The sequence below is a fragment of the Schistocerca piceifrons genome, chromosome 3 (genome assembly GCF_021461385.2).
Source record: "Schistocerca piceifrons isolate TAMUIC-IGC-003096 chromosome 3, iqSchPice1.1, whole genome shotgun sequence".
Taxonomy (NCBI): Eukaryota; Metazoa; Arthropoda; class Insecta; order Orthoptera; family Acrididae; genus Schistocerca; species Schistocerca piceifrons.
This window is the reverse complement of record NC_060140.1, coordinates 663,649,021-663,669,002: the sequence shown is the minus strand read 5'-3', so window position 1 is coordinate 663,669,002 and position 19,982 is coordinate 663,649,021. Positions and strand designations below refer to the sequence as shown.

The 19,982-nt window shown below is 40.0% G+C and overlaps 1 protein-coding gene across 2 annotated transcripts in view; it reads left to right on the top strand.

The window, feature by feature from the left end:
• LOC124787777 (protein pigeon) overlaps nt 1-19,982 on the top strand; it is a 485,699-nt gene that overhangs the window by 165,447 nt on the left and 300,270 nt on the right. For both annotated transcript variants that reach the window (XM_047254670.1, XM_047254671.1), the window contains exon 5: nt 7,588-7,637. In XM_047254670.1, coding sequence (XP_047110626.1) covers nt 7,588-7,637 — 50 coding nt within the window. The remainder of the gene's footprint in view (nt 1-7,587; nt 7,638-19,982) is intronic.

Below are 19,982 nucleotides of genomic sequence, written 5' to 3'. Positions count from 1 at the left end.
CATAGCTGACAAACCCTGTCTGCAGACCTACTACATTTACCCCACTGTCCAAAACTCCCTCCTACCACCACACATAATCCAGCACCTAAACAGACCCGAAACACAGTCATTAACCTTTCCTCCAGAAGCCTTAGCCCCACAGAAATATCAGCCCTTTCCAAGGGCCTCACCTTTTGCCCCACTCCCAAATTCAATCATGCAGGACTTGTTAAAGACCTTCTCTCCTTCTCCTGGTCCCTACAGTGGAAACACTTTTTCACCGTAAACCCTACCAATCATTCTCAACCAAAGACCAATGTTGAACCCTGCCTAACTCAGTTCACTCCTCCATTCAACTGTGATTGACCCCCATTGCCTCCCCCCCCCCCCCTCTTCCCTCCCAAAATCACCCCCTGTTAACTTTCTAGAATCTCTTAACCTTGAACCTTTCCTCACCATCATTCCCCAAATCCCTCTTCATGTAAACTAACCTTACATCCACAGAAAGAACTGCAGTCCACTATCCAAAACTGATCCCAACCTTATAATCATACCTGCGAATAAAGGCTCCACCACTGTTGTTTTGAACTGCAACGATTATATAGCAGAAGGACTCTGCCAGCTGTCAGATACATCCATGTACAAACCATGCCACAGTGCCCCCATTCCAGAAATCCAGCAGGATCTCCAGTCAGTCCTCAAATCCTTAGGCCCATCCTAGAACCTCTCCCTGGAGTCCATCTGCACACACCTACCACTCCACTCACCCACATGCTTCCTAAAGTCCATAAATCCAACCACACAAGATGCCCCATTGTGGCCAGTTATTGTGCCCCGATTGAGTGAATCTTTGCTCTTGTAGACCAACACCTTCAACCTATTACCCAGAACCTACCCTCCTACATAAAATATACCAACTATTTCCTCCACCAACTCTGCACAGTTCCTGTCCCTTTACCAAATGGTGCCCTGATCATCACTATTGATGCCACCTCCCTTTATACTAACATTCCTAATGCCTATGGCCTTACCGCTATTGAACACTACCATTTCCAACACCCAACAGATTCCAAACCAACAGCCTCCTTTCTAGTCGCCATGATCAACTATGTTCACATCCACAATTACTTCTCCTTTGAAGACATTACCTACAAACAAATCTGGGGTATGGCTGTGGGCACCCGCATGGCACCATTCTATGCCAACCTATTCATGGGCCATCTAGAGGAATCCTTCATAAACACCCAGAATTCTAAACCCCTCACCTGGTTTAGATTCATTGATAACATCTTTGCGATTTGGATTGATGGTGAGGACACCCTATCAACATTCTTCTAGAACCTCAACAACTTCTCCGCCATTTGCTTCAACTGGTCCAGCTGAACCCAACAAGCCACCTTCCTAGATGTTGATCTCCACCTTGAAGATGGTTACAGCGGTACCTCCATCCATATCAAACCTACTAACCATCAGCAATACCGCCACTTTGACAGGTGCCACTCGATCCATACCAAGAAATCCCTTCCATACAACCTAGCCACCCATGGCCATTGCATCGGCAGTGATGAGCAGTCCCTCGAAATATACCGAGGGCCTCACTGAAGCCTTCACAAACCGTAATTATCCTCCAGCTTTGTACAAAAACAAATCTCCCGTGCCTTATCTTTCCAGTCTCCCACCACCTCACAAAGTCCCACTGTCTGGACACAGAGGAGCTTACCTCCTCATAACTCAGTACACCCAGGACTGGAGCAACTGAATTACATTCTCCACGAGGGTTTTGACTACCTCTCATCATGCCCTGAAATGAGTGTAGTGGCACCACCGTTTAAGATGGGAAAATGTTAGCTTCAGTGCAATATTTCTGAGTGCACAAGTTACAGCCAGGCTTGGGCCTGTTAACAGTACATTATGCTACCAGCGGTTGCGAAGTAGAATGTAAGCCACAGGGCTGTAGACCCGCTGAAAAGAGTAAACGCAATGGTTTGCATGGCGCAAGTTACAGGCTGAAGGGACCCACTGGCCTACCTAGGTGTTATGAGTACATGACTCGGAGTGGCACGTTAGCAAAACAGAGGTGCACAGCTGCGTATAAATAGGTGCCGGTTCACTAACAAGGCATTCAAGTGTTGCAGCTCTCCTGGACAGCGGGGCATGTCACACTACCGGCTACACGCAGCAGCAGATGGGGCACCAGCATTCCAGTCCACAGCGGGTTGCTGATTCAACCCTCTGAGGCCAACGCGGGGTACATAGCCAGCCAGCAGTGGACCGCTTGATGGCTTGTAACTGCGGGCAGTCTTGTTGGCTCCCAACACACGCTGGAGGCATTGTGAGGGGAGGGCTGCAGATTTGGCTGTCAGATCCCAGGCACTTGTTGTCTCCGCGATCCTAACCACGACGGGGAAGAAGCACTTAGCGGGCCACCCTGCAGCTTCCCGCGAGCAGTGCTGAGCCAACAGGGACGGAGATTGTTGAGTCAACTGCTGACGCATCCTGACATCGTCACAACTCCGTGACCATACAAGGCCGACACGTAGCAGGTCATTGCACAGGTCGCTGAGGCAGCCATTCAGCACCATGCCGTTTGCAGACAGTGAAGTGGTGACCTCAACATTGTGGGACCCGGTGATGCAGACTTTGATGACGAGGGGGTGGGGGGGGGGGGGGGGGCACTGTAGTTGGAAATAATAAATCAATTGGGAAACTCAGATGAGTTTTAATACCGCGCATCCTGGCAGTTTCCATCCTCGTCCAACATCCCCTCTACATGAGAAATGTCCTGCCCACTATCCTTCCTACCCCTCCCACACTGGTATTCTGCCGTCCACCGAACCTACACAATATACTCGTCCATAACCTACACAACCGCTGCTCCCAACCCCTTACCTCATGCCTCATACCCCTGTAATAGACCTAGAAGCAAGACCTGTCATATACATCCTCCCACCACCACCACCACCACCACCACCACCACCACCTACTCGAGTCAGGTCACAAACATCACCTGCCCCAACAAAGGCAGGGCTACCTGTGAAACCAGGCATGTGATTTACAAGCTAATCTGCAACCACTGTGCTGCATTCTATGTGGGCATGACAACCAACAAGCTGTCTCCACATGAATGTCCTCCGACAAATTGTGGCCATGAAACAAGTGGACGACCCTGTTGCTGACCATGCTGCCAAACAAGACCTCCTTCATCTCAATGACTGCTTTACAGCCTGTGCCATACGGATCCTTCCCACCAACACCAGCTTTTCTGAATTGTGCAGGTGGGAACTTCCCCTGTAATATACCCTATGTTCCCATAACCCTCCTGGCTTCCACCATCATTAGTCACTGTCCTCTCCCATCCAGCCCTTCTCTGTTCCCATTCCAGCATTACACAGCCCTCATTCCTCCATCACACCCAGTCTTTTTACTTCTCTCCTTCTCCGCTACCCCCCCCCCCCCCCCCCCCCTCCCCTCCCCCACCCAACCTCTCCGCTGCCCTCTGCCTAACCTACTGACTGCAGACTGCACATAGCTGTCCTACTTTCTTTCTTCCTCATCCCTGCATGCTTCCAACAGCACGTCACTGCCCGCCACCCCTAACCTTCTAAACCTTCTACCCCTCCCCCTCCCCAGCTTCCTCCTTACCCCTACCCAGTTGCCACTCTCATCATGTACTGGTGCTGCTGCTCGCAGTGTGACCTCAGTTGCCTGAGACTGCAGTTGTGTGTCTGAGTTGCATTTGTGTGTGTGTGTGTGTGTGTGTGTGTGTGTGTGTGTGAGTTTGCCATCTAATTTCAATGAAGGCCTTATTGGCCAAAACCTATATATGTGACAGTAATTTTGTTGTGCCCATCTGCGACTCAGCATCTCCACTGTATTGTGAGTAGCAACTTTCTTTTTCACAATATTGTTAAAAACACAAAGCACTATGACGTAGAGGAGCAACCTGCAACCAGTGCAGCCAAAGATAGGAGCAGCATGCAATGGAAGGGAGAAATCACTAGAATGTGAGTGCACAGCAGGTGCAAGACCTGCAGGAAACAAGATGTGGGATAAAATCAAAAATGCCCTATTATGGGTGCTTCAATGTGGTAGTGAGGCCAGCTGCCAGATCAGTTGTGGTGGTGGCAGGGACATCGGCAGCAGAACTGGTGGTGTTGGCACCAAGGCCAGCCATGAAGGGCTGGCAGTAGATACAGGGCTGGCTGGCACATGGTTAGTGGCACCTGGGCCAATGACAGAGGGGCTAGTAGTGCAACAAGGCTGTGCCAGAAGATGGAGAGGCTTCACCTCCTTCATCTAGTGTTGGGGATAAATGTGTCCCCACAGTCACCCAGGCCAACACCGGCACACCAAATGGGGCAGCAGAACAGCAACCAGTGGCATTGGAAGTGACTGCCTCAATAGCTAAGGTGGTGGCAGTGGGTGGAGGGTCATCGACACTACTAGCTGGTGTCAGGGGTGGCAGAGTAGAAGGAGTCTATGCAGTCACCTGGGAACACTAGTGCATCGACAGGCCTTGGAGCTTGTGTCAATGGTCCCTGGAGTGACAGAGGATGCTGAGGGTTATGGAAATGCAACTGACAAAATGCAGTATAGTAGTCTGTGATCTGGTCCTACAGGTGCACATAGGAAACAGAGGAAAGTTTGACCTCAGGATTAAAAGCTTGAGGGCAACTGTGAGATGAAGTGCCAAATCAGAAGAGGAAAAATGATTGATGATGAGAACCCTCACAGATTGTGGAGACCTTGAAATATTTTTCCAGTTGGAAAAGGAAAACTGGTCACAGCGCCTCAATGTCATTGAAGATCCCTAATGGCAGGTGACAGTGTGGGCACATCAGGATGAGGTAGTGGCCAGGCGAGTGGGCCTCAGCAGAAGAAGCTCTCTGGTGCACTGCATTGACTGTAACAGGAGCAACTATAAAATCAGTGCACCAAAATCAATGTCACCCTTTCAGCACACACAATTACTGAGCCAGTGTTACTCCTTCGCTTATTCCACCTACGCCAGAAGTGTGGCAATGAGGCCCGAATGTAATCTTTGCCATCAGTTTTGTCTGTAAACCCAAACAAAAACAAAAAAGGCACTCTGCTCCAACAAACAAACAGTTACCATCATCCAATGCAAAGAACAGTCTTGACACCAGCTCAGTGTGACAGAAGAGGCAGGGAGACCAGAACAGTACACAGGGTGACTGAACACACTGTAACTCACCTACAGATGGACATGTAGCTAATTTTATGCCTGTGGCTGAGGGATGCTAAGGACTACCAATGAAGTGTGTAAGTGCAACAACAACTGTATATTATTGATATAAGAAACAGAACTCAAGTATAGCATCCTTGGACAAATGACCACACAACGTCAATACAAAAAGTAATGTATCTCGTAGATGTTGCCTAGGATGCATCTACATGAGTGGTAGTAAGTGGTAGAGCAGAAGGGGCCAAAGATGATTGATGATATCGTCCTACCTAGCACGCATGAATAGGAAAAACAATACTGTAATATTTTAATACAGCATAACTAGTGGACTGCTTGACACAGTCACATTGATTAAATATCTAGGCATAACACTGCAAAACAGTATGAAATGGAGCAAGCATATAGAGACATTACTAGGGAAGGTGAATAGTTGACTTCAGATTATTGGAAGAATTATTGGAAAGTGCAGTTCATCTGTAAAGGAGGCTGTTTATAGAACATTAGTGCATCCCATTCTTGAATGCTGTTTCAGTGTGTTTGGGATCCTCAACAGGTTGGATTACAGGAAGACATCGAAGCAATTCAGAGATATGCTGCTAGATTTGTTATCAGTGGGTTCAGTCAACATGTGAGTATTACGATGCTTTGTGAGCCCAAAGAATCCCAGGAGGGAGGATGACATTTTTGCAAAACACTGCTGAGAAAATTTGGAGAGTTGTCATTTGATGTTGACTGTGGAACAATCCTACTGCTGTCATGGCTTAAGGCCATGAAGCTTAAGGCCATTAAGATAATAGGAATTAGGGCATATAGATAATTGGTTTTCCATCACTCTGTTTGTGAGCGGAACAGGAAAGGTACATTGTGCCATGTGACATGTGCCTTGTGGTGGCTTGCAGAGCATGTATGTAGTTGAAGATGTACACTGATAGAAAAAAATTGCAACACCAAAAAGATAATTAATGTAGAACGAAATTTTGGGAATATATTTTTCTAGGTACATCTTTAAGTGATTAAAATTGCAAGATCACAGGTTAATGTAAGCACAAGATAAGCCATTGCAAACGTGAAATGACAGTGCAGATGTGAAATGGCGGTGCGTTAATAACCAGTGTAACTGCCAAAATGCTGAATGCAATCGTGTAAATGTGTGTACATTGTGTTGTACAGGTGCCAGATGTCAATTTGTGGGATGGAGTTCTGTGCTTGTAGCACATGGGCAATCAATACAGGAATGGCTAATACTGCTTGTGAGTGATGCTGGAGTTGTCGTCGGATGATGTCCCGTACATGCTCGATTGGAGACAGATCTGCTGATTGAGCATGCCGAAGCAAGAAGTTGACACTCTTTAGAGTATATTGGGTTACAGTAGCTGTATGTGTGCGAGTGTTATTCTGTTGGAAAACACCTCCTGGAATGCTGTTTGTGAATGGCAGCAAAACTGAGGGTTGATCACAAAGTAGTCATGAGATGACATGTTGGTATTACTAGGAGAGGCTGGGAAACAAATACATGGATCAGGAAACACACTGACGTAGACATAAATGTGGTTTTAAGAAAAGTGAAGTGGAGTTGGAAGGGACATTTAGTGAGGAAAATGGGCAGTAGACTATAAAATTACAAGGTGACAGAATAGCTGACCAATACTTCCAATACGCACACAGAAAAGTGGAAAACTATTCTGCCTTTCGAAACTATTAATTCATTACTCATGATGGAAAGGAGGACAGATTGGAGAAGGTTAGAAAAGGAGATGCTGGTCAGACAGACCCGTAGTTGATAGATGTTCATATGTCGTGAGAATGATATGTGTGTGTCTTCTAATGGCGGTACTTGGAATTTTTGCCTCATGAAGGTATATAGTGGCCAACCATGTTATCTCCTTGTGATTTTATAACTTTTTCAAGTGAATTTCCTTTTGACATATGGGTATCGTGTTTAATACTGCCTTTCGTAAGATGTGATTCATGATGTCTTCACCTTCTTGTAGCTGAATTAACAATGTATCATGTTCTGTTTCCAATATCAAAAATAACAATACTGAATGAAATAATTTTAATTTTAGAACTGGAAAATAGTGCATGGATTTTTGAAGAGAAAAAAAAATTAAAATTTCTGCAGTTTCTGATGTCTGTCCTCTCATGATACTGTCTGTAGAAGTTTCCAGATCACTGCATAAATATCCAAAGATTGATGCTAATTTAAAGATTGGTTCTTAGGCTTATTTTGGTGGCAAAGTATTTAGTTTAATTATTTCAGACACAATTTAATTGTAGCCCTATATTTATTATTAATATATGGTAATAACATTTAGTATGAAAAGTAATTTTATGGTAATACTATGATGATAATTTGTTCATGAAACTGAAGGAAATCATTCTCTTTTTTCTTTTTTTTCCAGCAATATCGCTTCATCATGTTCAGCTAACTCGAAATGACAAAGATCAATGGGTATGTTCCCTGAGTATATTACTGTTTCTTATTGCATCTTCAGTTATTGAGATACAAATGGTTATAAATTTTAAGAACTGGACATACTTATTACAGTATTTTCTATGGTGATATTTGCTTCCATAGCTTCTGTACTACATTTGCAAAGGCTTCAATTTGTAAGTGCAGGTGGTAATTAATATAACATGCTGCATGGAGTAGATGCTCACTACAGGGTCTGGCTTCAGAAGATTAACTTAACAAGAGGAAAAGTATATATGGTGTCTCTTTGCGTGTATTGGTCTTTGTAAAAACAGTTGTGCTGTTCATTTACCACAGATGGTTTTGCTTTTTATCTATTTGTGCTGTAATTATAATACTGGATAATATTCGTGACCCTCCACGAAATTTTGAAGTGATTTTGTTTGTAGGATACACTGAATTTTTCATGATGGTATGTTATAAAGGAACATGTTTACCCAAAAAATTGCATCATGGGTCAAACTGCACATTGATTATGGATAAAGGATCATAACATATCCAGGCAGTTGTGGCAACATCCCTGTTCAAAATTTTATCACTGACTAAGGAACCATATGCAACAAAAATAACAACAAATGAGTTCAAAGGCAGGTTTCATGGTGTCCAGCCAAAATTCTTGCTTTAACTAAAGACCAGAAGAACAGGAGGGAGAGTACTAATATAAGATGATACTTTGTAAAATGTAAAGTATGGAACACCCTGTGTTCTAACTGGAATTTAAGGTTGTCTGGGCAAAAAACAATTAATTTAAATGTCATACAGCCAGGTTTAATATGAGACAATTGTTTCTACACAAATGTGGACTTGAGGGGTATCAAAGAAGCAATGGAAATTTATGAGACCAGTAGTATTTTGTTTTTAAAAATTATGAATTAGTGGAAGTGCTAGCCAGTCTATATTTTTAATATAAACAACATATCAGAGTCAAAGTTGTTAGATCAAACGAAGAATAATATGAAAAGAAATGCCAGTACATATTATCATCAAAGTTCTTGCATTACACTCTACACATACACCAAGCCAAGTGTTTTCCTCTGGGCATGACAATAAAAATATGAAATCTCAACTTTGCACATACAAAATAATAGCATTAACACACATAGTTCCCCACATCACTAACATGTGATGCAACTTGTTATGTTTACCATACCTTGGTGTATGTACTGAGATACAGTGAAACCCCGCTTTTGCACTTTTCAAGGGACTCTTAAAATAGGCGAGGAATTACTTTTTAAGCAGTAAAAGTTGTGTACACAACCCCCCTCCCATCATCATTATTACTCAGATCTGGTAAGTCAGATCCATTTCCTTCATTGAATGAATCCCACTTTTCGAAAGCAGTTTGGGGTGGTGGACTCTTTAACCTCTGTCCATTTCTTAGATGTATAGTGCAGAGCATCTAAAACTGGCTCTTTAAAGGAGGCTGAGTCTTTCCCAATTTCCATCATACTTAATGCCTTCTGTACAATGGCTTTCCTGTTACTAAGTCTTGAAACCATGGATAATGCGCAAATCCTTTTTTGGACATGTAGGGCAACAATCCATAAACAGGAGAATTCCCTGTTATAGGCTCCCATCAAGGATACGCAATTGCTTCTTTAACAGTTCCAAAGTCATCAGCACTTTGTTATTGTCAGTGCATTTTGTGGGCAATGTTTTTAAATTTTTAAAATAAAGTTGGTTTTTTTTTTTTTTTTTTTTGCCAATTACAAATGGCTTAATTTTTTCAGAACCATCTGATTTGTGCATAACATTACTGCAGGGTGAACTTCATTGTGTTTCACTCCATTGCAGTTTTTGCCTTTAAAGGCAAGTGTTTTCTTTGGACAGATGCTGAAAAAGAGACCAGTTTCATCTATGTAGAAAATGCCCTTTTGTTTATGCTACTTTATATTTCTTGTAATCTACCACTCTGCCATTCACTCCCAGGTTTTGTGTTTACACGATTTATTTTGCTATATATACTTCTGTACTTCATGTTATACTGCTTTTTGAAACCCATCAATCCGTCCATGATATGTGGAGAAGTCCTCAATTCCAGACATATTGGCCACCCTCAGAACCTTTTGACACACTATCATATCTTTCTTGGGTATGGTGAAAGCATCTTCATAATTTCATCCAGCACTGCATGTTTAAAGAATTGGCATCCTTTTTTAATCTGACCCACAGTTATGTGCACTTTCCAAAATAGTCTTTATTTGTGGCAAAAGTGTTTAGCGTAGATGCAGGTATCCCTAAACTCTGTGCTGATGCAACATGTACTTCATGATACACTTCCACTCTTTAGATAGTCTTTATATTCTATTCCATCGTAAGGGTTTTGCCATGTCTTTTCTTAATATTTTCTGTTTTAAAACTGCAACAGTAAACATTAACTTTCTATTTGAAAGAAACAGTTAACAATACAACAGCTCAATCACTTATGCAAGGTTACGACGCTACACAATACAGACATTCTACACCTGGCACATTGGCTGATGGGAGTAGCTGTGTTAATTAAATTTCGGTCTAAGGCGCTGCAGTCATGGACTGTGCGGCTGGTCCCGGTGGAGTTTCGAGTCCTCCCTCGGGCATGGGTGTGTGTGTATGTCCTTAGGATAATTTAGGTTAAGTAGTGTGTAAACTTAGGGACTGATGACCTTAGCAGTTAAGTCCCATAACATTTCACACACAATTAAATTTGACTCACTTCAGTCTATAGTGACAGCTTTGTTGGCACAGCCAACATAGTCAACCTGAGCTGCGAACGATGCTTTGTTTAGTGCTTAAAGAAACCATAAATGGAACTATGTAGTTACTAACAAATACTCGGAAGTGAATTTCCTCTGCATGTGATCTTGATCAAAGGAAGAAACTGACACAGAAACAATATAGCTACAATAATGTCAGCATACTACTTTTTGTAGAGCACACAGTATTGAAAGCTAAGGTTGATAGTGACAAGGAGTGAGTGACTGTTCATCTGAAGTCAGACATTCTTTCAACTTCTATCGAAACAGTTACTTCTGTCATACACCGAGCCAAGTAGAACTGGTAGCACCGGTACCACAAATTGTTCTGAATTTTACCAATTCAGCTCTCCTGAGCAGAGAACCCTGGACTAAGGAAAGTTATTCACACAATATTTGTAAACACTACTTGAAAGTCAGCACCACACCAGTGCCATCTTATGTCAGTTATGTCGGTTTGTTCTCCATTAACACCATTTCATAAAACATAAATTGTGGCAAAACTATAAATATGTTAATACAAGAATGGTTATGAATTAACATTTTGGACACAGGAAATTTGATGGGAGTGATGAAAAATATTGCAAATGGCAGGAAAACATTGTTTCTGGGTTTATACCATACTTCAAAATGAATTACTTAACAAACTGACACACAAAAGAAGAAAACTATTGCGTGACTTAATCAAATTTACTGTGTTGTTACACATGCACCTTCAGTTCAACATGGGTTTTGAAGAGACAACTTTTGGTGAATTGCCTTAGACAATGTATCAGTATTAAAAATATGTTACAGAATCACCTGGAAATGTGTAACTGTCCAGAAACTTACAAATTACACATGTAATTGACAGACACTGTTTAGATAAAAATTTCTGTTAATGATTTAATATCACAGAACTAAACTCAGTGCAGTAAAAAGAGACTAGACACTGACTGAACTGAATCAGCCCTTTTAATGTTTAACTGATGCCCCTAGAAATGTGTATTTGTTTGTGTTGTCTGGCAAACATTGATCTCATCCTCATACAGTGAAACCAGTACCATCAAAACTGTAATTCATGATACTTTAACAAAATAGCAAAACAACTGAATGTTAGTCATAACTAGATATATCATGTGTCATTATGGCAACAACTTACCCAAAAATGCATTTTTAAAATATTAAGGTTAACATAATTGTAGAAATTATATATACGTTGTATATGAATGCATGGTTTTGTGCCGATATGTGCTGATAAAATTCACTTAAGCTCCAGCCATGTCAAGCGGTTGTGGATTTTAAACCACTTGACACAGCTGGAACCTCAAGAGGATTCTATTGGTATATATATGTTATTTCATCAAAAGTTTTAAAAAGTACAGAATTTTCTTTATGCTTAACATGTCACCTTTACAATAAAAGTGTGTGTGTGTGTGTGTGTGGGCGTTTTCTGTTTTGGAAGCTGGTCTTTTGGCCTAAAGCTTACAAGTATTGGCACACACATGAAAAATGCCTTTGGGAACATTTCCAAGCTTTTGGAGTCACTGACCCCAATGTGCATAAGGCTTTCTTTCTGACATATATATATATCTTTTCAAACGTGGAATATTTCCCTCTATTATATATATATATATATACACACACTTTTTTTGCTAGTTATTGTAAAGATGACATGTTAAGCATAAATAAAATTCTGTACTTTATACATATATTTACTGTAAAGATGAAAGAAACTTATACATTAACTTTTGGTCAAATCCTTCAGCAGAAAAGGAAACACACATGGACATTCAATTACACAAGCAAGCACACCTGACACACACAACTGCCGTCTCTGCCAGCTCAGACCAGAATGCAACTGTCTTGTAGAATGGAAGCGGCAGTCAGGATGGAGGGGGGAAGGGGAATGGATAGCAGGTTATGGATTTGAGGGGGGGGAGAGCACTATCTGGAAGAGAGTGCAGGGACTAGGTTTCCAACAGGCACATTGTCAGTAGGCTGTGAGGTGAGGAGATGAAGGGGGGGGGGGGGGAATGGAGAGTGTGAAGGAGGAGAGGAGCAGGGAAGGGGAAAGACGGCAAGCACATTGGCAGAAGACAGAACACAAAGAAAGTGAGGAGAAGAGAGTAAGGAGGATGTGATAGGACAGATGAGATGGTAACAGTTGGGTGGAAGGTGAGAGGACAATAGGTTACTGTAGGTTGAGACTGGTATAATTTCAGGAGTGGAGAAAGTATTGTAAGGATAACTCCCATCTGTGCATAAGAAAAGTTGGTGGTAGATGGGAGGATCCAGATGTCTCAGGTAATGAAGCAGCCATTGAAATCAAGTATGGTATATTCAACTGCATGTTGTGCCACAGGGTTGTTTACTTTGCTCTTGGCCACAATTTGGCAGTGACTGTTCATTCTGGTGGACAGCTGGACAGTAGTCATACCAGTGTAAAAAGCTGAGCAGTGATTGCAGCAGAACTGGTAAATGACACGGCTGCTTTCACAGGCAGGCCCCCTGATGGGGTGGGATAAGCATGTGACAGGATAGGACATTTTTAATGATTAACTCCGAACCGGAACGAAGTATTATTATACATATTATAAAAATGGATGTATGTGTGCATTTACTTCCTGCATCTCCTCCTAAACCCTGTGACCAATTTCACTCAAACTTGGTAAACATATCCCTTATTTTCATGCAACAATCATTGTGGGAGGTTAGAACCACCTACCTATAGTAGTTCAGGAGATATGATGATATAAATTCTGAGATGCATGAAAAACTGCCACATTGTGCATGATGATTAAATTTATTACTTATTTGCTACTAATACTATTCACAACACATTTTGCAGCCAATATCCACTTATGCCATTGAGTGTACCTATGGAAATATATCATTGTACAAATTGCAGTTCAAGAGATTTGATGTCATAAACATTGAGATGTGTGAAAAAATGTCACATCATGCATGAAGTTTTAATATATTTATTCTTTACTACCAAGACAGTTGCGTCAACTTAAGGGAATCCCTGACACCTGGCAGCACTTTTCATGGCTTTCAGTTGCATAATGCAAATGGTTGCAAGTGAAAACATTTGCCATCTCTAGAGGAATGAAGGAACATTGTCGTAGTGATGTTTATGAAGTTGCATTGTAGACACATGAAGCAGCTGCACCCAGTGTAGTAGTAGTAGTAGTAGTAGTAGTAGTAGCTTTATTCATCTGTTGATCTCTTTTTACAAGGATATGGGACATGTCAAAGTATTTACAAGTTTATGAATATAATAGAGGGAAACATTCCACGTGGGAAAAATATATCTAAAAACAAAGATGATGTGACTTACCAAACGAAAGTGCAGGCAGGTCGATACACACACAAACAAACACAAACATACACACAAAATTCAGCTTTCGCAACCAACGGTTGCTTCGTCAGGAAAGAGGGAAGGAGGAATTTTGTGTGTATGTTTGTGTTTGTTTGTGTGTCTATCGACCTGCCAGCACTTTAGTTTGGTAAGTCACATCATCTTTGTTTTTAGATATATTTACAAGTTTAGATCAATTTAAATAAGCTAATTTGTATACCGTATTTACTCGAATCCAAGCCGCACTTTTTTTCCTGTTTTTGTAATCCAAAAAACCGCCTGCGGCTTAGAATCGAGTGCAAAGCAAGCGGAAGTTCTGAAAAATGTTAGTAGGTGCCGCCACAACTAACTTCTGCCTTCGAATATATGTAGCATGCTTTGTAGACACAAAGATAAATACTGGCGCCAAAACCTCTGCGTCAGTAAATAAATTTTTAAAAAAGGTGGAAGACGAGCTTTTTTTCTCCGTCCAGAGTTTCGACCATTTTCATACATTATCCAACAAAGTAAATACAAATTCCGTATTGTTTATCTTCGAATGTAGCAGAATTTCAATGTACTACGAAAATACGACTGGCAAGACTGTTTGGGATGTTTGTCAATATGGCCAATTCTGCGTTCTGAATTTTTTCCTACCTGTGAGAAGAGATGGTTGCTAATAGGAACCTGATGAAATGTGAATCACATGCACTATTCTCTTCACCATAAGAATAATACGAATATAAACATTTTGCCATGTATTCTTTCGTGTTTGCTGCTATCTCATTTAAATCCTGTCTGCCTAATAAACTACGAAACTAGAGCGAGACAACAGCAAACGCGGAAGAATATACGTATCGTGTCATGTTTATATTCGTATTATTTTTATGCCTAATAGTGATACAGTCAGAAATGAAGCACGGCAACTGACTAGATTTTTAAATCTAAGATGACTAATTTCTGTGCAGAATTTGATGTACTAAAGAAGCGGCCGCAAAGATTTTCAAACGGAGAAAAATTTTCGCCTAACTCTCGTTCAGAACATGTTCTATCATACGCAGTCTATTATTTGGTTCTTGTTGATCATTATCAAAGAAAGCAGCAGTGTAAGTAACAACAAATAGCAGTCTCTTGCCATTATTTCGCTAATGAGACGATTCCTCTCTTTTTTTTTTTTTTTTTAATTGTAAGCGGCGGTAGCGCGCACAAAAGCAAGCCATGCCGCGAGCGGCGACAGGCCGTAAACACGCACTATCAGAATGCGACAAACAGTGCATGACACAGTACAGTAATGCATTTTCAGCTTACAGTGGCGTAAACACCTATAACAAAGAAAACGGCACTTATCAGATCAAAGCAAAATGAGCAATCGATTCAAACCAGACGAAGCACGTGAAAAAGGAAGGGTACCCGTATAAATACTGATGGAGCGCCTGACGCATAGCAATGGCTACCTGGTAAAGCTTAACTGCTAAGCTTACGACTCGAACCAAACTACTGTAGCTGTATCATCATTCATTCGACCTAAATTGTGTCCCATATTACAATGGACCAACTTTGTTTCGATTTGGAGGTGCGGCCTAAAACTTTTCTCTCCCCTTGAATTTCGAGTCTCAAATTTCAGGTGCGGCTTAGATTCGGGAAATTTTTTTTCCCTTTATTTCGAGTCTAATTTTTCAGGTGCGGCTTAGATTCGAGTGCGGCCTAGATTCGAGTAAATACGGTACACATATATTTACCGACTTCTAGTTAGAGACAATCATTAGATTTACTCCCGGTATACGATACTTTATTTTACAAATAACTTATTAAATAATGTAATGCCACTGTTCACTCATATCTCACTATCAGTCACTGCACCCACTATGCACACATTGTTTCATAATACTTCACTCACTCTCTCTCTCTCTCTCTCTCTCTCTCTCTCTCTCTCTCTCTCTCTCTCTCTCTCTCACACACACACACACACTGGTGATCTTTGGGCCATTTTCTGTACCACAACTTCCCATTTGCTACCCTGAAAAACTGAGTCAGCATCCCTCGATAATGAGGTGAGATGTTGCGCTCAGAAAGAGGAACAGGTGTTAGTATTGTGCTATGCATAGCTTGGGGGTAAGTAGTTCTAGAAAGCAAAAAAAAAAGGGAAAAAAAACATGAAGTAAAGGTGTTATGTGGAATGTTGGATGTTTTATAATCATTATTATTATTATTATTATTTATCTGTACAACATTTTTATATCAAGCCCTACTCTGTTTTATCTAAGTAATCCTTCTATGTATAAAATGTATTGCATAACAGGTATTTTTTAGCTGCCTTTTTAAATAATTGTAATTTCTTTAATCACTTTTGGTAATTTATTGTACAGTTTTATTCCTTGGTAGAAAATGCTGTTTTGAGTTTTATGTTTATTTTTCCTAGGTAAATGTAAGTTGAGTCTCTCTCTTGTTGCTTGGTCATGGACAGAGCTGTTTGTGCAGTAATTACCAATGTTATTTTTGATGTGTACAACTGACTGGTAAATGTATTCACATGGAGCAGTTAAAATCCCCAGTGTTTTGAACAGATCTTTACAATGAGTTTGACTAGTATTTTTGTTTATTATTCTTATGGCTCTTTTCTGGAGTTTGAAAATTGTGTTCATATTTTGTTCGTTTGTTTCCCAAAAAAGAATATCATAATTAAGAATTGAGTGTATATACATACTCGTATGAATAATATGTAACTACAAGACACTGCATGTTACACATTGATGATAGGATTCTAAGGGCATAACATGCTAATGACATTCTGTTTGCAAGTACTTTGTGTGTTCACACCACTTCAACTGAAAATCAATATTCATTCCTGGAAGTTTTACATTTGTTACACAGTCTGTAGAGGTGCCATCTACATTTAATTTAACATTGTCATTTTTCCTCTTCAAACTTAAATTCGTGGCATTAGTTTTTTTTTATGTTCAATGTCACTTTATTGCTTATTGACCAATCATAAACTTCCATGAGAGTTTCATTTGCTTTCTCGCAAGGAGTTCTCTTGTTTTCTCAGTGACTGTAATATTGCTGTCATCAGCAAAGAGAATTTTTTCACCATGAGTAACAGTACTGGGAAAGTCATTAATGTATATCAGGAACAGTACTGATCCTAATATGCTACCTTGTGGAACCCCTATGTTAATGTGTTTTGGTTCTGATAAGTGTTTTACTAAAAGTTTAGATCTATTTGAAGTATGTGTTATCTCTACTCTTTGTACCCTATCTGTTAGGTATGATCGAAACCAGTCATTAGCTACCCCTCTTATTCCAAATGCTTCTAATTTATTTAATAGAATCTTGTGGTTGACTGTATCAGACACCTTAGAAGGATACAAAAATATGCCTGTGACACACTCAGCTCACAGAGCATCAAGTATAACTTTTGTGAATTCTACTATGGCTGACTTCGTATTTTTGCCACTTCGGAAACCAAACTGTGATTTGCTTAAAAGATTGTATTTATTCAGGTAATTGATTAATTTGTCTTTCATAATTGCTTCTATTATTTTTGAGAATGCTGACAGCAGGGAAATGGGCCGGTAAGTTTCTATGTCTTCTGCTCTGCATTACCTTTCTTAAGCAAAGGCACAACTCTTGCCCGTTTTAACTGCTCAGGATATGTTCCTGATGTGAAAGATTCATTTATTATATTTGTTAAGGGGCCCTGTATAATCCCTATGCATCGTTTCAGTACACACATTGCGGTTCTAGGCGCTACAGTCTGGAACCACGCAACTACTATGGTCGCAGGTTCGAATCCTGTCTCGGGCATGGATGTGTGTGATGTCCTTAGGTTAGTTAGGTTTAAGTAGTTCTAAGTTATAGGGGACTGATGACCTCAGAAGTTAAGTCCCATAGTGCTCAGAGCCGTATTATTAGTACACACATTGGTACTTCACCGATGCCTACTGACTTTTTATTTTTTAGTTTTTGAACTTCATTCTCTGTGGTTGGAAGTAACATCATTGTAGTTAGTGCAACAATATTTATGGGTGTTATATTTGTTTTGGGGAAGTTTTGCTGTAACTTCTCTGCAATACTTGAAAAATGCTCATTTACATAGTTTGCTAAGTGTTGTGGAACATTTATTACTGTATCCCCCTCCCTTAGCAGTATGTTATTCTGCATTTATTTGACTCTCCCCGTTTCCTTTTTTATAACATCCCAGACTGCTTTGCTTTTATTCTCTGCATTATATATTATTTTGTCATTAAATGACATTTTTGCAGCAATCAGCACCTTCCTATAGATCTTTTTGTATCTATGATAGAAATTTAAGAATTCTGTGTAAGGATACTGTCCAGGATATTACACTTTAAACACAGTTCTGTTTTGTTTTCATTTCTAATAGAAATTTGACAAGATGAATACCCTGGCAATGCCGGTTTTGTCTGCTAGTAGTAATATAAAATTATTTATATTAACTAGCAGCCAATATATGTTATCATTAGTGCCTGCTTTCTTTATCAAGTGTCTGCTAAAGATGTAACTAGTCGAATAACCCAGTGCACTGTACTAGATGTTGCTGTTTACAATGCAATATATTGACACACCTGATAGTTTTATGTGAATTATTCTGGTTGTCGTAACTGATAAGAATGCTTTGGCAGTGTCGTGTCAGGTGAAGGAACTTGTGGAACATTGCCAACTGTAGGTGAGATGCTCACTGATGGCAGTAGCAGGCTGATGTACCCAAAGCTACCGAATTTTCTTAATAAAAACCAATCTTGATGTTATAGTGCAAAACCATATTGTGTGTATTAATTAGCTATATTAACAACTGCTGCATTTAATGTCAAATAATTACCCCTGATACATTTTTGTGATAGGTTGCTTGTTGATAAACTTGGTAACCACTTATTTATTGGTATTGCCGAGCTCATATCACTCGTTTTTTGTCATAAATTAATTGCAATTGGTGAAAATATACTTAGGATTCATGTTAAATAACAACACTATTTATTATTTGATGTGGTGATGAAGCTACAAAATAATAGTTTAATGCTGTACAGGTTCTAATATTATACATGTTTAATAATGCCACACCTTTTGCACGACCATTCATAACTAATTTTTCTCATTGTTATGTTTGGTTCCTCTTCTAAATAATTTGTAAATATTTTTCATGTACAGCAGTTGCTACTTGCAAGGCTGCCACTGTGTGATTTATTATCTTCTCCTTGATGTATTTCAACTGATACATAATTATTGTGTAACATTGCATGTTTAGCCTTGGTTGATAGCAATTGTAAATTCTTCCTGTTTGAAAGCAGAGTTGTCACTTGCAAGGGATCCCATCTTAAATTTTCTTGAAGTTTACCCTTGTGTGAGTCTGGCAATACCTCCACAAATACCAGAAAATCTTCATAGATTAAAACTCATACCAGGAAGTGAAGACCCAAATGCTGAACAATGACTGGATTTATTATCTGTAGAATAACTCATTAACAGTAATACATTAGACTTTACAATCATTTACATTTGTGTAGAGTTATTATGCAAATTGTCTCATATCCTGTACATTAAAGAAATGTTGATTATTGATGGGAAACCAAAACCATGGAACTTCACTAGGAGAGTCTCCATGGCATGGTGCATGGCATTGCAGACACCAAGTAAATACTGGTGGTGATGCAAGTGCATAGAATGGAGACCTTGTATCACCACACAACCCCCAAAGACTACTTAAAATATAAAAATAGGAGCATCTTAAACCGAAATTGTGCTACTATATCACTGTTAAACACTAACTTCATTTTTGATGAGTTGCAATTTGAACTGATCATGATTGCTCAATTATAAATGCCATTGAGAGTACTAATGCCACCCACCACTCACCACTCATTTATTTCACAAAATGCTCTTGTACCCTCACAAAACACTATAATAATTTTAACAGAAAATAAGAATGAGTTAAGTTAAATGAAACATAAATGCAGACTTTTCCCAATGAGATGATAATTGATTACTTGTAATCGAGAATGATGATACCAGCAGATATAATCAAACAACTGACGTTACATGACAAATGGCAGTGTCCTCGATACAGTTTTAAAAATTTGGGGTCCCTCTAATCCTTGATGCAGTTGCCCATTTACCTCTGAAGATGTCTTCCATAGCCAGAAACAAAATGTCTGGGAATTGTTTTATATATTGATGACAGCCTCTCAGTCTGGAAGTTTTAACTGAAGTAAATCTCAGCCATGAAAGCCTGCCTTACATGATCGATGACTTCAA